The sequence below is a fragment of the Anoplophora glabripennis genome, unplaced genomic scaffold (genome assembly GCF_000390285.2).
Source record: "Anoplophora glabripennis isolate ALB-LARVAE unplaced genomic scaffold, Agla_2.0 scaffold4, whole genome shotgun sequence".
In the NCBI taxonomy this organism is placed as follows: Eukaryota; Metazoa; Arthropoda; class Insecta; order Coleoptera; family Cerambycidae; genus Anoplophora; species Anoplophora glabripennis.
The window spans coordinates 176,580-203,113 of record NW_019416568.1 but is presented as its reverse complement, the minus strand read 5'-3'; the positions used below and the strand labels follow the sequence as shown (position 1 = coordinate 203,113).

Below are 26,534 nucleotides of genomic sequence, written 5' to 3'. Positions count from 1 at the left end.
CAGTAGTTTTTGAGTTTATCGCGAACAGACAGACAGACGCGGCGGAGGCCTTTGTTTTATAATATGTAGTGATGTAAAACGTAATTAATGAAATGATACTTGAAATGACTTCTTTTTTGTATGGTATATCCTGTAAATCCCTTCAGGACATAGGCACAGCCTTTTGGATTATTCAATAATGCAGCAGTGGGAATTAACCAACAGCTGTGGGTATACCTAGATCGGTATTGTTTAAAATATCTAACTTTATCTAACAAAATTGCCAAGAATGATAAAAGTAACTATCTACGACTTGTTTAATGCTGGTGTCAAGATTGTGAGCAGCACAAGAGTCAAATCGTGTACAGGAACAAAGTCTAATCCAAGCCTGAAGACTTAAGAAGGGAAACGGAGGCTAGCCTCCCCTACTCATATGAGTCTAGTGTATCGAAGCCACAATGGTGTGGCCCTTATATATAGTGTATTTAAAGTCTATAGAGATAACACGATAACATTTCATTTGTCAAATGCCATGTTCCATGTGAATGCACCAATAAAGAAGTGATTCATTTGTAAACTTGGCCTAAACATTTTCGAAACTCTTTTTTGTAGAAGATGTGTCTGGAATGTAGCAAAACCGTCCGTGTCGTGCGATAAGCGAGTCATTAGGAAAATAAAAGCTCCCAAGTGTTAATAATACCTAATTTTATTGTGAAGTATATAGCATTATATTTTACAAACAGTATAATGTCGATCCGCCAGTTGCCCGAGAGCAATCCAGTCATCACTGTTTTAAAACGGATCACAGCCGATTAGATCTAATGAGATCAGCGAAACAAGTGCTCCAATGGGAAATACATTATTAATAATAATTATTTACATTTAATAGCATTAAACCATCGAACGAATGCGTTAACAATTAGATCTCCAGATTAAATTAAGGCCTATCTCCTTTTTTATTTTTAAATTTCTAACGGAAACATAAATAGGGGGCTTTGCGTCGACGCGAACGCTGATTGTCAGTTGTTCGGGGGGCGGCCGGTCAGCCGGGCAGCACTTTTCTGATGAACAGGTACTCGGAGAACTGCTGGCCTTCCACCCCGCCGCCGTTGCTGGCGGCGATCTTGAACCCCGCGTTCAGCAGTCTGGTGATCACCTGCATGGAGTTGAGCTTGCAGTAGCCGTTCAGGGGAAATCTGCAAGAGAATCGGCCAGTATTAACGGGTGAAATACAGAAAAAACACAACATATTTATTTAAAAACTGGAAAACAATAATTGTCTTGAAATTTAATAAATGTTTCACAGTAATAAATAGTTGTTTACATTTTTGTTATTCCGTAGGATAAGTCTGCCGCGTGCACACGTGGGCGTGGTGTGCATCAGTTGTCATCAACATTAGGTTAACGCTGTTGTCACGTTGTGATGAAACTCCCCAATATTAATACTCGCTGTATTTTGAAAACTGTTAATCTTACGCCCATGTTATACAACTTTTTTGTTCATTCATGATCACTCTATCTCATGCTGAAGTAATGGCAGTCAAACTTCTTATACCCTGTAGGAGGTTAATAAAACCAAAAAAGGTTCAAGGAATGACGATCTTCAGGAGGTTGTCGAAATATATTTTATAACATCTTATAATTCATCTTGCCCAAACAAAAAGTCGGGTCCAAATCTCTATTTCCTGGCCTATGATTAAGATTGTAATAAACAAACTGTGTTCAGTATACAATTTCAAAAAATAATTTCATTTTTATGCTCGTTAAACTGTTGCATTAATTTGTTTATTTGTTATTTGTGATTTACTAACCTTATGACGTGGTGAGCGTCCTGCTGATTCCACGCCACCCCCGATCTGACGTCCATAACGGCTTGGTTGGTTTCCGGAAAGACCTCGTCGAGGAGGGAGCGATCTCCGGAGAGCATGATTCGCTCCCCCAGATCCGGACTGACGTGGAGGGCGACGCACTCGTACGTCTCCTGCCCGCCCTGCCGGAAACTGTTTCTTTGGGTATGGCCGGAACTGTCTCCCGTCAGCGATTTGAGGGTGCTAGGGGAAACCACTCCGTTTTTTATGCGCTCCTTCTTCATTTGTTCCAAGTGCCGCACCATGGCTGCAAAGACAAAAGCGAAATTAATTCATTGATTAAAAAATTTAAAGAATAAAGAAATTTTGATCCTTCAGATTTTTTGTCATTGTAGGGACAAGTATTGAATATGCAGTTAGCTCTATTTTAACGTAAATTACTGATTTTTTGGGTGCTGAACTCGAATCTAATGTCCAAACTTGGCGGAGGGCCCCTTTTAGTCCTTCGTAAGGGTCCTACCAAGTTTTTGCCACTTCTGTGGTCAACAACAAACATTCATGACTAGTTTTATGGAAGGCCTTTGAAAAATCTGCATAGACTACACCTGCTTGGTTATTGTTAACTAAAAGTATTTGAAACACAGTAAATATGGAAACATCTGCAACTGTAGGCTTGTTAGTATGAACTGTTGACTTTGTAATATTTGATAAATGATCTTAAAATGTGACAAAATTGATATTAATGTAAGCTTCGATACCGTTTTTAAATATTGAACAGACTATAGTCTGTTTGGAAATGAAAGAGAGTAATAAAACCCCGAGATAAGAACCGGCCATGGGCGTGGTAATATTTCGTTTCAGGTAATTATCGGGTAACACTAATGCTAACAAAAATGACAGGGATTGGAAAATCGACTATCTACAGACTTTTAAAGGAAACAAAAAATGAACAAGATACTGTAAATCCCCCAAAATCATCTACAGGGAGGTCAAAAGTCGTTATAGATGATTTCTTCAAAAATGTCATTCGCAGAAAAGTACACTCATTTTATTTTAAAAAAGAAATACCAACGCTAAACAAAATTTTAAGTGAACTTTCAGAGGACAACGATTTGCCAAAAATCAGTAGAAGCAAATTATGGGCCGTCTTACGAGAGTTGAATTTTTGCTGGGAAAAGCAGAACAGGAAGTCAGTTCTTATCGATAAAGATGAAATTATTTGTTGGCGAAGATCCTACTTAAGATCAATTAGAAAATTCCGTGACGAAGGGAGGAATATTTATTATCTAGACGAAACTTGGGTCAACGAGGGATATACTGTAACAAAAGTATGGCAAGATAAAAATGTAAAAAGTTTTCGACAAGCATTTTTGGATGGACTTTCAACAGGGTTCAAGGCACCTTCAGGTAAAGGGCGAAGATTAATAGTGACACATATAGGTAGTGCCAGTGGTTTTGTAGATGGCGGTTTACTTTTATTTGAATCTAAAAATACAGGTGACTATCACGAAGACATGAACGCAGATGTTTTCGAAGAGTATTTTACACAGATGTTGGATCTTATTCCTCCGGGGTCTGTAATTGTCATGGATAATGCCAGTTACCATTCACGGCAGACCGAGCGGACGCCTACGACTGCTTGGAGGAAAGCCGATATAATTCAATGGTTATCCGGAAAAAACATTTCTTTTGAAACAAATATGGTGAAAAAGGAACTTTTGACACTTGTCAATCTTAATAAAGATCAGAAAAAATATGTTATCGATGAAATGGCAACAAATCGCCAAATAACGGTACTACGGTTACCACCTTATCACTGTGAACTTAACCCAATCGAATTAGTCTGGGCGCAGGTAAAAGGAGATGTAGCGCGAAATAATACGACGTTTAAATTAAGTGACGTGAAAATTTTGTTAAAAAATTCCTTGGAACGAGTAACTGCAGATAACTGGCAAAGATGTATACATCATGTACAAAAAGAAGAGGAGAAAATGTGGGAACTCGATAATTTAATTGACGTTACTGTGGAACCTATCGTTATCAATCTAGGAGACGAAGATAATTCATCAGAATATTCAGAGGATGAATTTTAATATACCTACTTTTTTATTTTCTTTATTGTACATTTATACAACACTACATTTACTCACCATAATTTGAATTTTCAAAATACATATATTTTTGTGTGGAATAAAAGTCTATTCATTAAATTTAAATAAATATTTTGATAATAATATTGAATAATTTTATTTGAATTACTAAAAACCCTCTTAACCCGGTTATGATGCTTAAAGTAGCCTCATGTTTTGAAATGCTGTTTTTATATTGTTTACTTATAAGAGAAATGGACCGAGAAATTGAAGCGGCATAGACAAAGACGGATTGTCGGGGATTAAATTTTAGCTACCTGCTACAATTTAGTACAGTCCGATCGCACAAAGTTTTTTAAAAAGTACACCTCATTCTATACCGATAATACATAATATAAAAATATTGAATATAAGCACCAGTACTACATTTATTTACGATTTGCATACATAATAAGCTTTAATTACTCTCTTTCATTTCTAAACAGACTATAGCAGACAAAATATTTGACAAATAGAGAGATTAACCAGTATATGTAGGTACAAAGGAACAACTAAAGCTCTTGTACAGTCCTTGACAGAAACATTTTATTCTATAGTATTTTTATTGTCCTGAAAACGACACCTCCAATTAGATAATATATACAGGGTGCTTGTAAAAACGAGATATTTATTTTAGTAAAAAGCATGGCATATGAAAATGTTCATATTACTGTATCTACATCAGGTATGCTGAGCTGTTGGTACTAGCGAGAAGAACAGAGTTCGGCTTTCTCCATCCTCATACTGACTTAAAAATTCGTTTGGCATTTTATGCGTAGCGCCATTAATTAAGTCGATAAATATGATAATTTTACGACCGTACGAACAGCGTAAGTAATGGTTTAACAGAATACATTCATGTTGATTATTACTTATAGAAACCCGAGTAATTTTGTCGTTGGACTATATGCATAACATTATAGCTTGTTAAATAAATAGCTTAGTTTTATTGGCATAGTTTTAGCATGTACTCTAAGTGAAATGTAGTCGCAAATATTGTTGAATTCTTTGCAAGTCCCTAGCTAGTTCAGTCGATGGAAGCCCAAAAGTAAAGAGCAAAAAAAGTCATTCACAATTTACGTCGTAAAAAAATGGTTGGCTTCGTTAGTATTGCATCTGTATGTCTGTTGGCAAGAAAATTGTCACTACTTACTGATAAAAGTTTTGAAAAACTATAGACATCCCGAACGATAAAAACGATAAAAACCGAAATATTTATAAACAAGAACCTAATGAAGCAATTAAAAATGTAAGTGAGCTTCCGTAATAGCATTTTTATCGGAAACCAAATTCTATTCTAATTTGATTATTATAATGACGACAACTTTCAGTATTCTGGCTTTCTCATCTTTGTGACTTTGTAAAAAAGTTACCTATATGAAAGGTATGACTGTAATGAAGCTTAAAAAAATATGTTGAATTTAAAACGATTTTATTTACATATTTCTTGGTATATAGGAATACATATGCCTGTAAAAACGGGCTGACACAAGTTATGCAGCAAATCCATCAACAACATTCGATCGTACCAAACTATTTCCCAGTAATAGCTGCAATTTCCTGTTTTGCACATACGAGAAAATTAATACGTACGGTATTTCGTTGAAATATACGGCGTATGAATCTTTGTCATCCGATATTTAGAGCTTACACGAATAGAATATTATGACGTTTAGCTTATTCATAAAAAACTATAAAAAAAATTGAGAAATTTCTGCAGGTCTTATATTATTCAAAAAACACAAAATCGACTTCCTAAAGTAATTAGAAATGATACTCAAGATGTTAAGGAATTGTTTGGGGTCATACTAGCTTGTCCGGTGGCGAGGTATGAAAAATACTAAAAAAAAAGGTTAAAGAAAATCAGATATATTATTCTGAATAAGAACACGTAACCCAATTCTTTCTTATCTGAGGTACCTATAAGTTGCCATTTGTAAAAATAGTGGCCAGTGAATGAAGAAACATTTGTCGATTTGTTATAAAATTTATATAACTGCCGTTCCAGTCCGCTTGTTGTACAGAGCACATTCAAATCAGAACAATAAAACAGAAATAGAATGAGAAAAACCCTTTTCTTTGCGATAGCGCAAAAGATTTAATGCCGCCGATTTAGTAACTTCTGCGAAACGTGACTGTTGCCGCGGTTACTTTCTTCCACAAAAACTATTACATAAAACGAAGGAGTCATTTCGCAACTAAGTTTTGCGGGATATTTCCAGCCGTGCTAATTTGTTACGCAGGCCACAAAAACCTCGAACCAAAGAGCGTTTAGTTACACCGTTTGACTTCGTCCGTTACAGAAGCTAGTGCTATATCGGTTCTGTTTTATATAAGCTTGCTTCAGACTTTTAATAATGTAATAAAACTTATTTTCTAGCTTAGAAAAAAAAATGTGAGATATTCTTAAATTTTTCATAACGTTGGTTAAGTTGTAAAAAATCACTAATTATATAATCGATTTGGATGGGTTCTACAAAAAGTTCACCGGCATCATTTTCAAGTTTTAGAAACTAATTTTGCTGCTGCTCTAAAAAAAATTAAGTTTAAAAAAATAATAGGAATCCTAAGTGGTTCTAAATATAGAATTTTGTCGACTTGTTTCGTGCAGGACACGTTGTATTGGTACATTTTTCTGTTAACTTAGTTGAACGACTCGACAAACTGACGATTATGTTTAGGGAGATACAAGGGCATACATTTTTTGTATTAAATGATTAAGTGACGGCGCTATTCTAAAACTGTGCCAACAAAATTACAATTACGGCTTTTCTCTTACATTGTGTTACGAACTGTAACAGCTAACAAATCTCGTCAAAATAGTAGAGAAAATCTAGATTTTTAATAATTTTTATCATTTTTTAATATTTATTTTCGACAATTATTTGTTCTATTAGGTATTGGTATAGTTCAATGCTAGTTGGGATATATAGCCCATAGAATAGTTGTTTCCTGCAATATTAGCAGTTGGGGATCTTGTTTTTGGGGTTTGCTATCCAAATTTCTGTTGTCGACTTCATTCTACACTAATGCAAAAAATTAAAGGGTCAAAAGAATTTCCGAAATTTTTCCCTGATTTTTGACTGTATTTAGGTGAAAAATGGCCGTATCTGGAATTTGGAATTAAAAAAGTATTTTGAAGCTCTAAGATTCTAGTTTTTAGATCTTTGGGTCGAATTTTTTTAGGAACTACGGCTACGGCTTTTTTTTCTAATTGTAAGTCACGGACTTGGAAAAATTTTTTTCAGCTAAGCCATTGCATGAACCATATAGCTTGATAATTTAGCTTCAATTTCCTCTTTTTTTCATTTCGATACGACCATTTTTCATCGAAATATCGGAGTTTTAATGAAAAAGTATCCTTTTATCCTCAATAATCCATATCTCGGCGACAAATGCTCGTACAGAGAATTGAAGAACAGTTTCGAAATCTGGAATAAATTTCCTATAACCTGCTGCCGCAACTTTTCGGAAAATATTCTTTTTTCATCTTTTACACGAATTTTAAAAACCAGGGAAAAAAGGTAATTTATGGATTTTTAGAAAATTGACGGCTAAATTAGAAATATTCGAATCGTTTCTTTGTTTCAAACAGTCAAACACATAATCATGATTAATATGGCAATTTTTTCGAAGTTTTCTCACATTTTTACCACAAATAACGTTTAAATTGATGAAAAATCGGTTTTTTGGAAAACCTTCCGGACATTTAAGAAAACAAAATCCAATTGTTTCAAGCACGATTCGGCTATTTCGTCCTATGTTTCTGTTCATCAACTTTTAATTAAATTAAAATTACCGTTTTTTGAGACAAATTTCTAATTAATTTTTGTGCAGTCTATAATCACTTAAAAAACGTTTTTTTTTTCAGAACTACCCTTTTTCTTCTCTGAAAATAAATTTCAAAATTTTTTGTAGCGCTATTTCTTAGAATTGCATGATAACCGTAGCTGCTAAAAGATTTCTACCGAAAGATCTAAAAACTAGAATCTTGGGGCTTCAAAATGCTTTGTTCTAATTCCCGATACGACCATTTTTCACCTAAATATAGTCTGTCAAAAATCACGGAAAACTTCTTTTAACTCTTTAATTTTTTGCATTAGTTTATAACATTCTTTAAACACATTTTTTCTTAATGTTGATCGAATTCGCTTATTACCTTTAAAACAGAGTAAAAAATACCCTCCTATTTAATAGAACTAGAAATAGTTTGTTATTCAAATCGCGCTAAAGGTATACTTGATGTTAAACGAAAAACTTACGTGCTATTTCGAAATATTTCGCTTCCTCTAATAACAGATCCAGATCCTGGAAATTGTCGGGGATTAACAGGCGGGAATTTCTCATGAAATTCAGGATGTGCCTGAACATTCCTCCGTCACGGTCGATGAAGTAGTGTTGTTTCAAGGAATCCAGAACGATAGGTATGCTGCCGTTGAATAATTTGGCCAACTTGGATTCGGGATACCTTCAAAACAAAAATAACAATGACAATATACATATAAACACTGATTTTTTAAATTTTAACATAGTTTCTCTAGATACTTTAACTCCTCTATCGAAAACATTTGGAATTACTTCAAAATACGTTGAAAGAGATTTTCATGGCCTGTTTTGATATTTAAAGTCGATGGTTTTTTGGGTTGTTATTTCTATGTACCTTACAGAATTACCCTTCACTTTCTTAGCTTTAGCTAGGAATAACTTGCCCTATCCTTGTAATTCTCGGGCTAAGCTCTGTGGGGGCGGACCCGCTATTAGAACCCCTAGGCCTTCCCTGATGTTGTTTTCAGGATCAAATTTGTTTTCTTTGTACTTATGATACACCGCTGACAAAAAATTCAATATGGCGCCCATAAGTTCAAAAGGAAATGATGTGGGGGTACACATATCTGCAAGTGACCAATTTAAGTCAAGAGCGCCAGCCTGACGCCGGACGGCCTAACCGTTGCAAGCGACAAAAAACAATGTGCAACTCAGGATATAGTTTCCAGAAGAGGACCACGCCAGATTGGCGCTAAGGATCAGATACTTATACCTGTGAGCGACTCCGCACCAAAAAAACTCTCCAGCGAACGCTCGCCCCGACAACACTTCTTTTTCACTAACTTTGTTTTCAATAAAAATACTTTTAATTTACTATTGAGAAAGAGTTTCGTTTTGCTACACACCGAAAGCAACCCACAGATGGTTTCTCGAAATTGAAACAAAAATCTATTTCTCCAGTGAAATTCTGAGTAAAAGTTACTGTAACGGAATGAGTATATTATTATATTTCTATAAAAAGATAAATTAGAAACAGGTCTTCATATTTACATGTTACTGAGAATTGCTACATCAATTTTGTTTTTTTCTCTCTCACGGCATAAGCTAGATATATCACGAATCCATCAGAATTAAAAATAAAGGAAAAGAAAGTACTCGGATCCAGTCAAATAATCCACGAACTACATTTCTCGGGGTAAATTTCTTGATTGCTATGTTTGCGCCTTGTTGCCTTGCAGCGTTACCAATCGAGGAAACGTTTTCACATTCATTATCATAAATTAAGAGCCTGAGGGTGACGCTGTGGGGCTGTAATTAGATAATAGTTGTGAAATTTACCCGCAATAGTACCTCTGCGCAGCGAAGCTTCGGGAATTATTCGGAAATGTCGCAACGATGTTGCCGCGCGGACGCCACTGGCGTGGCATTCTGTTAAATTACAATCTAATGTCTAATTAGAAGAACACTAAATGGAAATAAAGAATACAATTAAAACTGAACTGCAGTGGCATTCTGTTAAATTACAATCTAATGTCTAATTAGAAGAACACTAAATGAAAATAAAGAATAAAATTAAAACTCTGAACTGCATCAATAATTTCAATTAATATATTGGTTTCTTCTAAATACATGGAAATCTGTTGTCAATTTCGTGACACGAGTTGTATTTCCGCCTTATTTATTTTCATCATTTCTCTTTCTCTACGGTGTTCTGTTCAAGTTCGTCGATTCTCTCCCTTAACGCTTGCCCTGTGAACTGCAGACGCGACATCTCGCTCTTGTCCGCCCTTATTTCCTCCAAGATATTGTCCAGCTCCCTTTGTATTCTAATATTTTCAATTTCCAGCTCTCTGATCCTTTGCTCCAATCGAGCGTCTTCGTCCGCGTAAAGTTGGTTCGTGGCGTCGTCGTAGTTCTGCGCTATAACAATTTCATGGGAAGACTCCCTCATGAAGGTGCTGTGCAATTCGCTTTGGGTCTGCATTTGTATCTCGTTCTGAGTTGCCGTCTCGTCGAATCTATTCGCTGATGTTTCCGATATAGAACGTAGCTGCTGTAGTAGCCTTTGCCTCTCTTGTTCTAGTCTGTTGACTTCTTCTTCCAGCTTCTGGTGGTCCTCTTTGGAAGTGGATGGTTCCACGTCTTTGTTTTCTTTGCAGATTGCAGATTGAGTATTGTTAGATTGTGCTTGTGGGCTAGGGTTGATATTTACGTTTGACGTGGAATTTGGAAGGCTTGGTAGAGAAATTTCAGGTCGGTCAGGGTCTAGCTGATAAGGAATTAGCTTCACGGATTGTAAGCTGTACAACAAAACGGTTTTTTGGATTTCTATTTCGTTTACAAGTCGTTTGATGTCGGGATCAGAGATGTTTTTGGTTAGACCGCTGATCGCGTTGGAGGAGTTCAAGAGATATTGTTCCAGTTCTTTGTACAACTTAAGTTTTGCGTTTTCTAATTCTGATATTTTCTCCTCAACCATGTCTTTCGGCGTCTCTAATGTTTTTACAAAGTCGTTATTAATTTCTTCCATTCGAGACCTTACTTTGTCAACTTTCTTTAAGAAGTCTGAATTGGACGTTATAATTTCTTCGTTTATTTTGATTTGTGATCTCAATTCCGCACTATCCGTCTTCTGCACCACTTTTATTAACTCCTCGTTCTTATGTTCTAGTTCGGATATCTTCTCCTTAATATTCGACTGTTCTTCAAGAGTTTGAACGTAGTGTTTGAACGTGTCGTCTAGAGATCTGATAGCTGGCAATAAATCATTGGACGGTTGTCCTTCGAAGCTGCTTACTTTACTGATCTTTTCACTTTCAACTTCAAATAGCCTTTTCTGTGGTGGATCATTCGTATCGCTAGAATTTTCACCTACCTTTTGAATCTTCTGTAATAATTTCGTCTTCTCATTTTCCAGCTGCTTTAACACGTTTCTCAATTCGACATCTTCAGCTTTTAGTTTGCTCAGGTCAAAGATTTCTGTTTTAATTTTACTCACGATGAGGTCGAATTTTGCCTTCAGTTCTGCGTTCTCTTTTTCTAATTTACGGACTGTTTGGATGACTTCACTTCCGTTGTCTTCTAAAACGGCGTGCAGCTCACCTTCCAATTGCAGCTTTTCCCTTTCCAACCTTTCGACTTTGGTTTTCAACGAGTCGGATTCATTTTGCAAACTGTTAATGTTTTGGGCATCCCGACTGGCTAATTCTAAGGCAGCTTCTAGTAAACATTTGAATTTAATGTTTTGGTTTTCGAGTTGTTTCATTCGTTTTAGTGCCTCTGATGATTCATCTGGCTCCTCCATCATAGCTGTAGTGCAGAGGATTTATTGGGAATTTTGAAGTGATTGAAGATTTTGATTGATGACAGTGATTTGATTTGTTTTAGGTTATGTGGTGACGTGTCAAAAGTAGTGTGATATTTTCTATAGAAATGAGGAGATAATAGATGATTTCGCAATATCACTATCTTCCTAGATTAAAGTTTAAACTATCAACTCACTCCCGCGTAAATCATCATGAAAAATTATACTGGACTAATTATTCGCCATTTAAAATCATGAATTTATTAAACACAATAATAAATTATGATTAACATACATTTAAATATGTGCAACGCGTTTTTTCTTTACGTAAATATCATACGATGTTTCTTGTTAATTATTAATAATTGCTTTGCTTGTGTATATATTTTACTAAATTTGCATTATTAAAGTTGTACTAATAGGCCAATCACTAGCGGTTTTGTTTTGAGGAATTTTTCACCTATTTCGCATCATTTTATCGAAAAATTAGAATATTAGGTGCACTTGGAGAAAAAAAAATGTTACCTGGACTTTTATTAGTGGAAATGGTAAAAGGGCTTATAATAAACCTAAAAAAAATAAAAGCGTGAGAACGGGTGGTGGAGGGTTGATTTGGGGGGGTTGAAAAAATTGTATCATTGGGATTTCTGGCGAAAGTTGACGTCAAACAAAAAAGTATCCAATACAAAAGTTGTAGGGCATGCAAAAATCAAAACCACATATTTTTTTAGGTAAAAAAATCAAGAAGTTTCCGAGATATTCATTTTCCTAGTCTGAAACACTTTTTTTTTTCAAAGAAAGATTCTACTTAAAAAAATCATCACACAGTTCTGCCGGTAATCATTGTCGTTTTGACATATACTTTATGGTGAAATAAATAAATCTGTAATCACAGTTCAAAAACATGTTCAAAAATGCAAAAAAATAAAGAATGACTTGCAGCAATGAATTTTTCAGTAATAGTTGATAATTCGTTTAAATTTAAAAAAAATTAAAAACTCATTACATCGTTCAGTTCTACAGAAAAAATACAAAAAAAAAGTCTCATTGTTTGAACCAAAACTTTATTTTTGTACAGTATTGCTATAAACATAAGTCGAATAGTGAATAAATAAAATAAAATAATATATTTTTCCGTAGGATCGATTAGTGTACTTATTTTTTTTTTAAATTTTGATGAATTCATAGATATACAATGTGTCCAAGATGAGGATGGGATTGCAAAAATTCATTGTTGCAAGTAATTTTTTATTTTTTGCATTTTTAAGCATGTTTTTGAACTGTGATTACAGATTTTTTTATTTCACCAAAAAGTATATGTCAAAATGAAAAATACGATCACCGACAGAACTCTGTACGATGATTTTTCTAAGTAGAATTTTTCTTTGAAGAAAAAGTGTTTCAGACCGGAAAAAATTAATATCTCGGAAACTTCTTGATTTTTTTATCTAAAAAAATTTGTGGTTATTTAAGACACAGAAAGGTATACTTTTCCCAAGTTTCGTCAAAATTAAATTATTTTTTCGGAAATAAGAAATAAAAAACGAAAAATCAGAAAAAACCTGTTTTACGCGTTTTTATCTGGAATTTTGAGGTTATCTTAAAAAGTGACCTTTACAAAAGTTGTAGAATTTTGTATGATTTAGAACTTTTGTATTGGATACTTTTTTGTTTGACGTCATTTTTCGACAGAAATCCCAATGATACAATTTTTCACAACTTTTCAACCCCCCAAATCAACCCTCCGCCGCCCCAGCTCACGCATTTATTTATTTATTTATTTTTTTCGTTTATTATAAGCCCCTTTACCATTTCCAATTATAAAAGTCCAGGTAACAATTTTCTTTTTTTAAATGAGCTATTTCTATCGGTCTATATACGTTTTATAGTATTATACCTTTAAAATCCGGCTGAAAAATTAAAAACGGACCACCTCCAGCGCATCCAGAAGAACACAAGGCTTTTTTTCGCGACCGAATATTGGTGAATATCTGAATTGTAGTTACTATTTCTATCTCTTTTGATCTTAGTTGTCCTGTGGTAGTTTAAATCTCTTCACTCACTCATACTACACATACTACAACATACGACTTCACTCGCGAAAAAAAGCCTAAATGTTTTGTCGTAAATGAAAATTGACATTTGACAGTTTAATTTCATTTAACATTTTTATACCTCTTCTTTTTCACTTTATACTTTATTTCCTGTTAGGATTTTTGAGAATATTAGATTTTTCTTACGCATCTTTTGAATTAAATTGACCCTCTAAAATTACGCTATATAGAATTTCTGTTATTATATTTATAGTTTTGTGTATTAGAATTCAAATGTACATATAGAGTTTAATAAATGCATTTGGTTTTATGAAAATATGTATTATAAACTGAAAATTTATCTTTTTATATTTTCCTGTTCATTATTTACAGAATTGAAATACTATAGGGCTCGAAATCGTCCTCCAGGCTACTCTGGTTATCCCCTGTAGGCAATCTTTCCTGAAGGCTTACATTTTCACAGGTTAAGTTATTTGAGTTTTCCCGTATCATTCTAAGTCTTTCCATGAGCCTGACCTTTTCACTTTCCAGATTTTCCAAAATTTGACTCAGCTCGTAGTTCTCCTTTTTCAACTGATTTATTTTGTGGTTCTCCCTCTTAACTTCGCTTAGGACTTCCTCAAATTTCGCTTTCAGTTTCGTATTTTCGCTCTCAAGGTTAATAACAGTTTCTAACATTGCACCGCTGCCATTGTTTTCCTCTACGATGTTCAGCTCGTTTTCTAATTTAGTCTTCTCTTCCTCCAGTTTTTCTATGGCTTCTCTTATGGACTCCTTATTGTTTCGTAGGCCGGAATTCTCCGAATCGGATAGTTCTAAGGCGGTTTGTATGAGGTGTTTGAATTTAATGATTTGATTTTCGAGTTGTTTGATGTGCTTTCTTGCCTCTGCGTTGCCGAATCTTTCCTCCATGTCTGAAGCGGATATTTTATCGAAAATTTTGACTTCTGACACTTAATTAATAAAATAAGGCAGGTTATGTGTTGACACTTCAAGACCAGTTTGATATTCGTGTTTAATTTACTAAAAGACGCTTTGTTTGGTGTTCAACATTTATTAAAGATCTTAACATGCACTTAAATAATGATACAATGCGTCGGCCATTTGTGTGGCTCTGTCTCAACAGTTCTTTGAATACCATCTTTGCCGACTGTTTTATTCAAAGTGTTCCGTTTGGTTGTGAAGGCGTCCAGGATGTGATTTACTTGTTCGTCAGATTCGGTCAGATTAACATTCGTGTATATTTTTGGCGTTAGTGCCAAGTTGATTTTCTCCTTTTCTATGGCTAAGATTTTCATTTGCAACTTACAGTATTCCTCAGCTATTTTTTTTTTAGATTCGTCCAACACTGCTTGCAATTGACTCAACAAATCTGATCTTTCCTTTTCTAACTCTAGAACTTTTAGATGCAGGGACTCGAATTCCCTTCTTGCTACTTCATCGATCGCTCTGAATAGAGCTTTTTCCAAATCCGACTTGATATTAGTGCTATTTACTTTTCTAGAATTTCCAGGGTCGGTAATGTCTTCAATAGCAGAGAGCAGTTCGTGTTTTTTCCGTTCCAAATTCATGATTTTCTTCTGCAATCTATGTCTTTCACTTAAGAGAGCGGTGCAACTTGTGTCTGTCGTTAAACCGTCAAGCTGCAGAATTTTTTTGAACCATTCCGCGTTTGAATCGGGCTGAGACAATAAAAATTTGATTTCCGTGTGTTCAGTCTTCATTTTCTCCATTTCCTTCTCCTGGAATTTTGTTTGCGCCAGTAGGACCTCCACTTTCTTTTGCAATTCCATATTTTCAGCCTCCAATTTCTTGATGGTAAGAGAGATTTCGTCCTCTGTTGTTGTTAACAAATCCAGGTCTTCCTGCAGCTTTATCTTTTCATTCTCTATTAGTGTAATGGCTTCTTGCCAGAACTTGCCTTCATCTTCTTGTAGATCCGTTTTGGAAATTGATTTGTTCGTGATTTCCACCGCCGATTCCAGTAGCTTTTTAAAACGGGCATTTTGGCTTTCCAATAAGTTGATGCGTTGCTTCGTTCTTTCTATTTCATCCTCAATTTTCATTTTGTAATTTGACGACTTACATGCTAATGACTGAAAATGTGATCTGTCAGGTAAGTGTCGTCAATTGTGACAGTTGCTGTTCACTGCTGTACTTTCGTCAGACAAATATTAAACGATTATTAGCCCAGTTACTGTAGCTGAAAATATAGTAATACCTCCGAATTTTTTATAACTGCATCGATTTTTCTCAAAATTTAGAATAAGGCTCATCTTACCCCCCCACTTCAAAACATATATGCGCTAGGTGTGCTTTTTGTTCTTAAGGGGTGAAAACCACCCCTTATTGGAAAAAAAAGAAAAAGTACAAATTTGAGCATTTTATGTAATCAAATCTTTTTTATTTGTGCACTATGAGTAATTTCATGTGCTATCTAACATGAAACCTAATTTATCCCAAATTTTCAATCCGGAAAAACCACCCCTTTGGATGAAAATAATATAAAAAATTTTTTCAACTTGGAACGTTTTAATGATGCATTTTTATCAAATTAAAATTGATATCTTGATTAAAAAATCTTTTTTATCGATTGCAACTTTTCAACCCTTGAAAAATACCCCTTCTTTCGAAAATCAAATGAAAAAATATTATTGAAAGAGTAAACTTTTTAAATGTGCATTCGTATTAAATAAACATTTATTCCCTTATTATAATATAGTAGTTATAATATAGATAGTACAGATTTATTCGAATATACACATACTAAATACGCATATATACAAAAAAGATCTAAATGCTTAAAAATTCTTGTTTGACCTAAATTTTCCTAAAATTATCATCTATACACGTGTATATTTTTTGACGATAACTATCTTACTTTTTAAAATTTTTAATCGCACAAAGGCTCATTTTGCGGGGAATTGTAAAGGCTATGTGAACTGTTGAGTTGATCTTTTTTAAGCCCTTCGTTTTCAAGTTTGAAGGGTTTAAAGGGCTCGAAAAGGGTGGTTCTCTCATTCATATGATAACTTAAAATGGCGATATCTCGATTAATATTAATTTTAGAGAAATAAAAAAATTAAGCAAAATCTTCAGCAAAAAATAAAGCTAGTTTTTACTCTTGTATTTTTTTCGTACATCTTTTAATTTTTATGTTACAGCGAAAAAATCGATGTTTTTTCAAAAATTTGAAATATTTACATTTTCAAAAATTAAGTTTTTTCGAAATCATGATTTGTAAGTGAGCCACAGACCCAGAACATATTCTTAGAACATAAATGAAGAAATCTGTGAATGGATTGCATTTAATTCTAATTCTGTCGCCAAAGGCACTGATTTGTTCATTATTTTTTTCTTTAAAAACATAAGACTATCATGTTATTTCGGTCATATTTCCGTTAATTTTGATTCTAAAGACTTTTAAAACAGCTCATTTTAAAGGTTTTTCAAAGTACTTTAAAAAAGGTTCAAATAGTTTTTTTCCTAATATTTATGGTTTTGGCGTTATTTAACGTTAACTGGTTCCAATTTAGTTTTTAGCTAACATATAATAATGTTTAAAAATCCACAACTCGGTTTATATTACAATTAGAGAAAAACAATATTATGCCATTAGATTTGTTTTTTATTACCTTTCTTTTTGTTCATTACAACTTTTTCGTTAAATCCAATGGTTTCAGAGTTATTCGCAAAAAACTATCCGAAAACAAGCACCTTTTCAGTAAAAAATCAATATTTTCAATGACGAATTACTCGGAAAGTATTGGATTATCCATAAAACTTTATATAACATTTGTTACTTAAAATTGACTCCTCTATCGATTCCTTTAGGCGTAAAAATTTCCACCCCCAAGAAGGGGTGGGAACCACCCCCAGGGCAAAAGCACACCTCGGCACTATATAAGTTTTGTTCCTTGTGGCATTCAGTCAAAATTTCACGTCAATCGGTTCAGTTATAAAGAATTCGGAGGTAAAAACCCTGAGTGACTGGACTATATCGTTAAAATTATTTTAACACAATGAATTTTAAATTGGATATGGACAGACATGAAAACTGATAAAATGCATATCATTTATGGTTATTTACATGAAGTGATGCACTGTAAGAGAAAGTAGCCAGCAGTGTAAAATATTGCCTCTAACATGAAATTTATGCACGATTTTTTACAATTGTTTAAAAAATTGCTCCTAGCGGTTCATTTATTTTAAGAGAGACAAAGTTTGTTGATTATACGGTTTAATAACTTTGAAACAAATTTTTAATTTGCTTAAACTCAAAATCAAAGTTTTTCTTTTAATGATTCTAAAAAATTATTTTTAACGTCCTGTATCTTGAGAACGGAAAAGGATACGCCCATAGTTCATAGGAACAAATTGTAAAAATTTTTGTAATTCTATCAAGCCCTGAAATTATGCTAGTGTTTTTCAGAACACCCTGTATAAAAATGCAAATAAAAAAATTAATTGAATGATTGAGAATCTATACAACAAAATTCTAATCGATTCTCCTTAAAAAGTAATAGCACTAAATTGCGTTTAATCTTACGTAAATATTTCCCCTTATTTCCAAATATTGCCTATCGTTCTTCGGGGCAACAGTAAGAACTATATTTGTGCAATTGTTCGAGTTTTGTAATCTCATGAGCTCGAATCATAAAAGGAAATATTAGATAATAACTGCAGAACGGTTTCTAGATTGTTATTACAGCTATCTGTCATGAGGGTAATCCTTCTGACATTTTACCAACGAAATCGTTAACCTTTACTTTCCTGAAACTTTTGAATCTCGTATACGACGAAAGTCGAAAACAGAAACGTTTCGCGGTTTTCGATGAAAGTAACTTATCCGATTCCTTGATACTTCTTCGTTATTGAAAACAATTTTATCGGAAGGCATAAAAATAGAAAATCAATGAATGAAAATAACAGGAAACCAGGGAAAGTGGCACAAAATCATTCGTCACTTCTCTTCAGTCATTGACCGAAAGTAGGGAATTATTTTGCAAATAAACTTCTGTTGTTTTGACATTTCCTTTTTCTGTGCTTGTTTTTGTTTAAATATAAAGTTAATTCTCGAAATGACCTCGGTAATACTTTTTTACGGTTGACAACCTTTATTGCCGTATAATTACCACTTTCAGTGATATTTCGAGAGCGTCGCTTTCATACATCTTTTTTTTGAATGATAAATTGCTCGAAATATTTCACCATTGTTTCAGACTTTGTTTTATATTTTGTCGTAATATTTTATTTCTGCACACAAGCAGATGGCTGGAAATAACACGCTTTCTTAAAGCGCAAATAATTAACCGCGAAAAAAGCTATATGAAAGTGATATAGTGTGTAAAATTCGATTAAGTTTGTATTCAGGAACAGCTATTTATTTTTTCATCGTGCGATTTTCACAATACTAATTCTGGTTTAATATAGCACGCAAAAAACTTTCCCAAACTATTTATTTGTGTTAATTATTAAAAAAATATATTTTTCTCTATCAACAGAACACATGTTGAATATACAGGGTGTTTAATGGTACGGAGCGGCTGTACATAGGAAACTGGACGTGCTACGATCATGGGGTAAAAAATCTATTAATAAATACGGCCAAAAGAAATTTATTTAAAATATTTTCAACTTTGTAACTTCACCGCTAGGGGGCGCAACTGCAATAATATTACAGAAAATTGTCGTGTTTTGGAATATCATAAACATAAATTTTATTAATAGTTCTTTAAAGTGAGCCCTCATTTATTGAAATCGATTAAGGCATTTAGAAGTTATGACAATTTAAAAATTTCAAGACGGCGTTGCTATGGTAATAACAAAAAAAAGTTCAAACAAAACTTGTGAAGGGTTTAACACTGTATCTAAAAAGTCTATTTCAACTTAGGTTATACAGGGTGTCTCGTAATTAGCTGCCAACCCCGAACAGGCCGATTCTATGATCAAAACTAAGTAAAAAAGTTCATATGAACATGGGTCCGGAAATGCTTCCTAAGGGCACAGGGACCCATTGAAGAGGGAGGAATGGAAATCATTTTTTTGCAATATCTCTCAATCGCGTTGTGATAAATGAATGAAATTTGGTATACACAGCTAAATTTTGATGAGCAATTTGATGGACTAATCCATTTATTTCCACAAGGTCCATTGGGGTGGGTACGGGGGGGCCCTTGGTACTTTGCGTGTGTAACTTTTTCATCTTTGACTTTTTAACAAATTGGACAGCAAATTCCGTTTTCCCGAACTGTTTTACGTTAAAAAGGTACTCTTGTTTCAAATCGTTATCTTTAACGGTTTCTGAGAAAATCGCTCTTGAATTAATCCCACTTTGGTCAATTTCATAGTAATTTAAACAAAAAATAATAATAATAATTTTCCTTTCCTCTCTTTTCCATTTAAAGGATTAATTTTTATTTAATTTAATTTTTTATTATTATTTTTTTATTAAAACTAGATTAAATTGAAACAAAATATTTTTTTTTGTTTAAATTACTATGAAATTGACCAAAGTGGGATTAATTCAAGAGCGATTTTCTCAGAAACCGTTAAAGATAACGATTTGAAACAAGAGTACCTTTTTAACGTAAAACAGTTCGGGAAAACGGAATTTGCTGTCCAATTTGTTAAAAAGTCAAAGATGAAAAAGTTACACACGCAAAGTACCAAGGGCCCCCCCGTACCCACCCCAATGGACCTTGTGGAAATAAATGGATTAGTCCATCAAATTGCTCATCAAAATTTAGCTGTGTATACCAAATTTCATTCATTTATCACAACGCGATTGAGAGATATTGCAAAAAAATGATTTCCATTCCTCCCTCTTCAATGGGTCCCTGTGCCCTTAGGAAGCATTTCCGGACCCATGTTCATATGAACTTTTTTACTTAGTTTTGATCATAGAATCGGCCTGTTCAGAGTTGGCAGCTAATTATGAGACACCCTGTATAACCGAAATTTCGAAAAAACGACAATTTTCTGTAATACTATAGGAGTTGCGCCATCTAGCGGTGAAATTACAAAATTAAAAATATTTTAAATCAATTTCTTTTGTAGCACGTCTAGATTCCTAGTGGCTTTGATTAAAAAAAAGCAAATATAACTTCTGGAATACCTCAGGGTTCCATTCTTGGGCCCTTGCTATTCGTAATTTTCATGAATGACATTAGGGAATATTTAAAAGTGTCTATTTGCTGTATGCCGATGAATTAAAAAACTTGGGTACAGCTTGGTGTTACTTTTTAGCACATTTTCTAGTAAATAGTGCTCGAATGAGCGGTTGCAAGAATATGTCTGTAATTTTTCACAAAATCTCTTCTTTAAACTGAATGAAACGAAAAATTGTAGAAATTTCTAATTTACCCATTACCAATGCTAGCTGCATTCGAGTTTATTTATTTGACTACATGAAAAAAAAAAACTGTTTGATCACCCTCGCAATTTTGATTCGCGTGGTAGATTGGAATCCCTCTAACATAACTCCACGTCACGAAACCCTGAAACTAATGAAATGTTAGACTTAAGAACAAAGCTATTGCGATGTGTAAAATAAAACCGGCGCTCGTAGAACATCGTAATGAATTTATACCACCGCAACAGCCTTACATAGTGAGCTCGGTGCTGCAAGCTAAAAATATACAATGATGTCTGCTGTCTACGTTGCGCTGGTGGCTGAAAGAATATTTATCATCCTGGAGATCCACCGCAACGTCACGAAGCGTACTTTGATGCTTTTATGCCGAGGTTACACCACAGAAAAATGAATCGTATACATTTTTACAATGTTTTCTTACTGCGGACTATTCACTTTGGTTGAGGTGTTTATAAATTCGTCACGTGATCCATCTATACAGGGTGTCTGCGAGAGGTTGAGAAGTCTCGAAGCTTGAGATACTGGTGGCCAAAATAAGTCGAATGTTGCTAGTTTCAACGATACAAACGTTCAATATTTGAACAAAAAAATTGGCACATATGTTTTTTGACATGACAAATACAATTTTTAAATAATTTATGCGTTGGTTGTTTAGATAGGTGAAAATTTTTTTTGTCTTTAGAATTATTGACATTGTATGTTGAAAATATGAAAGAACGTTGTGTGTTTAATAAAAAAGTTGCTCTTGTTCATTTTCGATATCTCCCTTGGTTATCGAGATATTTGAATATACAAGTTTCAATGCATTTCGATTTTAATCAACTTTTAATCCTTAAATTAAACTAATGAGACTTGACACCTTGTGTAGGTATGAACCAAATTATTTAGTTTTCTGAAAAAAGAATTTAAAGGGGAAGTAAAACATAAATCGTTTAAAGAGAAAATAACAAACAATATAGAAAAAATGGGAAATCTAAGAAATATCCACGTAGCACTAAAAATTACATTTGAATATTATTTTTAGCCCAGTTGGTGTAAGTATTTTTGCACCAAAAACACAAGTAATTAGTAATATGGCTGATTTTTTTATAAGTTCTTCAAAGTATGCAGATTAATGTAAGAAAAAGTTCACTGGTCTATTAATTTCCCAAAGTCCCAAAAATTTTTAAAAACATTTAGATTTTCGAAATTCTTTAATATTTTGGACTGGGATCAAGATACAGAAAAATAAAAAATACTACCTTATAAAAGAAGTTTTTTTCCAACAAAAGAGATTCTTAGCACTTTTTTCGGTAGAGCTATGGTTTGTCTGGAAAAAATTCTTAAAGCCATGAATCTTCCGCCGACAAACAAGCGAATAAATTCACTCTTCAAACGCAAGAATTTTCAAATTTCACTCAAATATTGAAAAAATTAATATGTATAAATGAATATTCGATATTAATTCAATGTAAAAAAATAAAAAATCATTACCCGGAAATTTTATTTGTGAAGAGGTCACCTAAATAACAGTTCCTGACGTTGAACAAAATTTTTTGAACTATCCTTGTGTTTAAGTATATTTGCCATTGAAACGCTCGGTTTTCGAATCGAATATGTATATACAGCGTGAGTCATTAATAACGGTACACAGCTTAATGGCAGATTGTTAACGTTAAAATATAGCGATTGAGCCAAACATGCCTTAGTCAATTGTTGCTCGTTTTCGTTCTACAGGGTGTTAAAGTTGAAAAAATATTTCCGATTTTTTAATATTCGATATTTTAAGTATGTATAGACTGATTGTTTTGAAAATTTGTAGTTTTACGTTTTTTGAGGTGGCAAATACGAATATGCAAACATAGTTGGGGTCATATTTAGTGGGCGTAGTTATATTGTTCTATCAATATAAAAATATGTTTAACTTTTTGTATTTTACAATTTTGAATTTTTTAACTAGAAATTATTGAACTACGTTCAATTCCCGCCGAATCTCAAAAATGTAAATGTGTGTATTTCGAAGTTGAACGGTTGAGTTTATCGATTTGTAACAAGTATACATTTTTTACTTAGAACATAATTCAATAATTTCTAGTTAAAAAATTAAAAATTGTAAAATACAATAAGTTAGACATGTTTTTACATCGATATGACAGTTAACTAGCGCCCCCTAGACGTGACCCCGACACTGTTTGCGTATTCGCATTTGCCACCTTAAAAAACGTAAAACTACAAATATTCAAAACAATTGGTCCATACATACAGCAAAAAATTGAAAATATTTTTTCAACTTTAACACCCTGTAGAACGAAACGGAGCAGCAATTGACTAAGGCATATTTGGCTCAATCACTATATTTTGACGTTAACAATGTGCCATTAAACTGTGTACTATTATTAATTACTCGCCCTGTATATGCTTAATTGAATTTTTTCCGGCCAAACCATAGGTCGGACGAAAAAAGTACAGTATCTTTTTTGTTGAAAAAATCCTCCCCGACAAGGTGGTATTTTTTATTTTTTTCCATTTTCGTCCCAATTCAAAATATTAAAAAATTAAAAAATCTAAATGTCTTTGGACTTTTCATTTTCTTTTTCATTTATTAATCTGCATACTTTGAAGTACTTATAAAAAACAGCCAAATTGCTAGTTACTTGTTTCTGTGGCCTCTACCGACTGTTAACACAAATCACCCCAGAAGTAGAAATCCAAAGGATTTAAATCTGGTCATCTAGATGGCCAGGGCATCTTTCGCAGACATCCTATATATTTTCTTTTCTACTTTTTTCACTTAATGTCATTTTTTGTGTGTGCACTATTATCTAACCTAAATGCACTCACGGTCCTTTGACCTTTTTTTTAGTTGTTTCCAGTTCTTTCTTATTACTTTGAAAAATTGTACCATTTATGAAAAGTATATTGTTTGTAGGAGCAAATAAATATTTTATTTTAATATTGTTTCAATTCTTTTTATGTTCAAGCCTAAAAATCCTGACAACACGTACACCTTCTTTTCTAAACCGCTTAAGCTGGAACAAACAAACTAAATAGGTAGCCTCACCTCAAAACTTAAATCGTCTCTTCACCAAAATCCGACGCGCCTCCTAATCCTCTTTTCAGGTTGCTTCAATGTCGGCTAACCCACGCCAAATATATGTAAATCCCTAACGCGGGGCTCCCCGGCGACGATCGACCGTAATGACCGTGACAGCGCTTTTTAATCACCCCGTATTTTCGCCCCGAGTCGTGGCATTTGTTCGGTACGAATCATCGCCGTCCCACACCGGCCTAATATGGATATTTTGTTCGATCGCCCTCGGGTCGAGATCTCATTTGTATGTGTAGAGGAGTAACGCCAAGCCCATGCCTTCTTAATCGTGATCGGTGTACAGGACGTTTGCTTTCCGGCGCGCGTTTGGGAGTTGGCAACCGAGAAGATGTTTTAATTGTCAGTGTTGTGAGAAACAGTTACTCTCAGGGCTATATGCGCCTACCGGCATTGAATTATACTCGCAACAGCTAGGATCGTTCGTCAGTTTAACCCACCAGGCACAGACCGGTTTCGGACTCATTAGTCCTCATCAGTGTGTCATAGGCGAGACAACCGACGAACGATCCAGCTGTTTTGCGTCGTATCGTCTCGACAAGATGGTCGTTTCAAAGTTTAGTTTGTATAAGCACATAAAAAAAGCACAACTAGCGCCCTCTATGAAATATTAAAAAAATTATTAGACCAGCGTATTTGGCATCCTTAAAACCGGAATACCGTATTTGTATTTACGAAAAAAAAAACAATTTCTAGAACGCTTGACAGATTTTATTTTCTGTATTATTTTATTAAATATTTCCGCCAGTGATCCAAGCGCCACTATAAAGGTTTTGACTCCTGTAGTTGTTAATTCTCTTAATGACTACTTTGGTACAATGATCAGTGCACTGACGACTCATTTTTTTTACAAATAGGTTGCCACTTTAAGATGCAATCGTCAAATCGCAGAAATAGCTGAGATGTATCTATCATAGCTACATTTACATGTTAGTCTTTCTCAAAAGTGACATAAACAATAAGAATAAAAACTATTTCCTTATTGAGAATTGAAGATAAGCGGTAGGATCAAGATATAGAAGCTATTAAGCTGGGCGAATATGAGACGAATGAATTAGTTGTTTGGAGATTGAATTGTTCACTGAACTTTCGGAAACTATAGTCTGCCTCTGTATTAATCTAACACTGACTGCAGGATTCTCTTCTACAATTTTCAGAATTTCTTGAATCTAAACATTTTCTCGATGTGGTCAATATTTTTGAAGGTGATCATTTGAGATTGGATGATTTTGATATCTTTTATGATACACATGAAGTTTATGTAAATAGTAAACAATACGGGCCCAAGCACCGTTCTCTGTGGTACACCATAGTCAACTTCTTGGACGATTTATATCAGATTTATTGCTTCTACAAAATCCTTTTCTCCTAAGTTCTGAATACGAAGTATCATACATTACCGGAGAAAACAATGCAAAAATGAAAATTGGCCTTAATCAGCCTGTCTCCGGGTCATTTTGACGTGTACATTATTCTAATGAAGTTCGAGCCGGCCGCATTCTCGAGATAGCGCGATATCCCGCCGACCAGGGACGTATGGAGTGTTCCCATAGCCGCGCGGCACCCTCTGGTCATCACGGAGGCTGATAACCAGCCCTTCGAATGGTACTGGTTCCAGCGGTCTCGGGCGCGTATGTATTTGCCTTGGGTCCCACTAATTGGACGCATTAGTATGGTTCTCTTGCGTTGCAGAGGTCTGTAATTTGAAACAATGAGCGCCGAGAAAAACAACGACGTTCTCGTGGAAATGATGCTATTTGTGACGTAAGTACAGATGTTAGGTGTCCAAGGGAGAAGTCAGATATGGTAAATTTTAATGAAAGTGTGTGGTAAACCTTTAACTTTAAGTAAACAATTGTTTAAATTTACTGTTGCATATTTCTAATAGTATACAAGCGCCGAAGAGCGGAGCTCGCGCTCGAAAATGAAAAATTAAAGGTTTACCCCACACGTACGTTTTTGTTTTATGTTGATATGTTGAATAATGTACGAGTAAACGATGAAAATATATATTTTTTTAAATTTAGGTAATTGTGCTGGCTGCTAATCTACCGTAATGGAATATTTTATAAATATACATAAATATACGTCCAAAAATTAAAAAATGATGACGTATAAAACCTTACCAAAGCTGCAAAAATGAAAATACTTGAATTTTGCAAATTGCTTTAGGTTTCTGCATATTTACACTATGTGTAAATATTTCACACATTTCAAGTGTCAGCAAAGCTTCGAACAAATTTGGCAAAGTCTCGAGTTTCAGGTGCCGATGGATGTATAAAACCTTATAGAACAAAAAATTTTGCTCTCCTGATTTTCGGCTTTAGCGTCAATATTGTATATAACGAGCGTTCAAATAAAAACGTGGTCGAAGTTGGCTCTGACACATTGGACGTAGGGCGTAGCTTATAGCGACCAACTTAACCTCATTTCTCAACGAGCTGTATAGCAGCTGTCAGTTTGAATAACAAAGCGGCGATACAGCGCTTTGACAGATGACGTTTAAGTTCATTTGCTATACGCTACGCCCTACG

General features: G+C 34.2%; 1 protein-coding gene across 2 annotated transcripts in view; it reads right to left on the bottom strand.

The window, feature by feature from the left end:
- Positions 1-667: 667 nt before the first annotated feature.
- Positions 668-26,534, bottom strand: part of LOC108917374 (BTB/POZ domain-containing protein kctd15) — a 64,626-nt gene continuing 38,759 nt past the window's right edge. For both annotated transcript variants that reach the window (XM_018723929.1, XM_018723930.1), the window contains exons 4-6: positions 8,179-8,384; positions 1,791-2,094; positions 668-1,175 (exon numbers count right to left, since the gene is read on the bottom strand). In XM_018723929.1, coding sequence (XP_018579445.1) covers positions 1,022-1,175; positions 1,791-2,094; positions 8,179-8,384 — 664 coding nt within the window. In that variant the 3' untranslated portion in view covers positions 668-1,021. The remainder of the gene's footprint in view (positions 1,176-1,790; positions 2,095-8,178; positions 8,385-26,534) is intronic.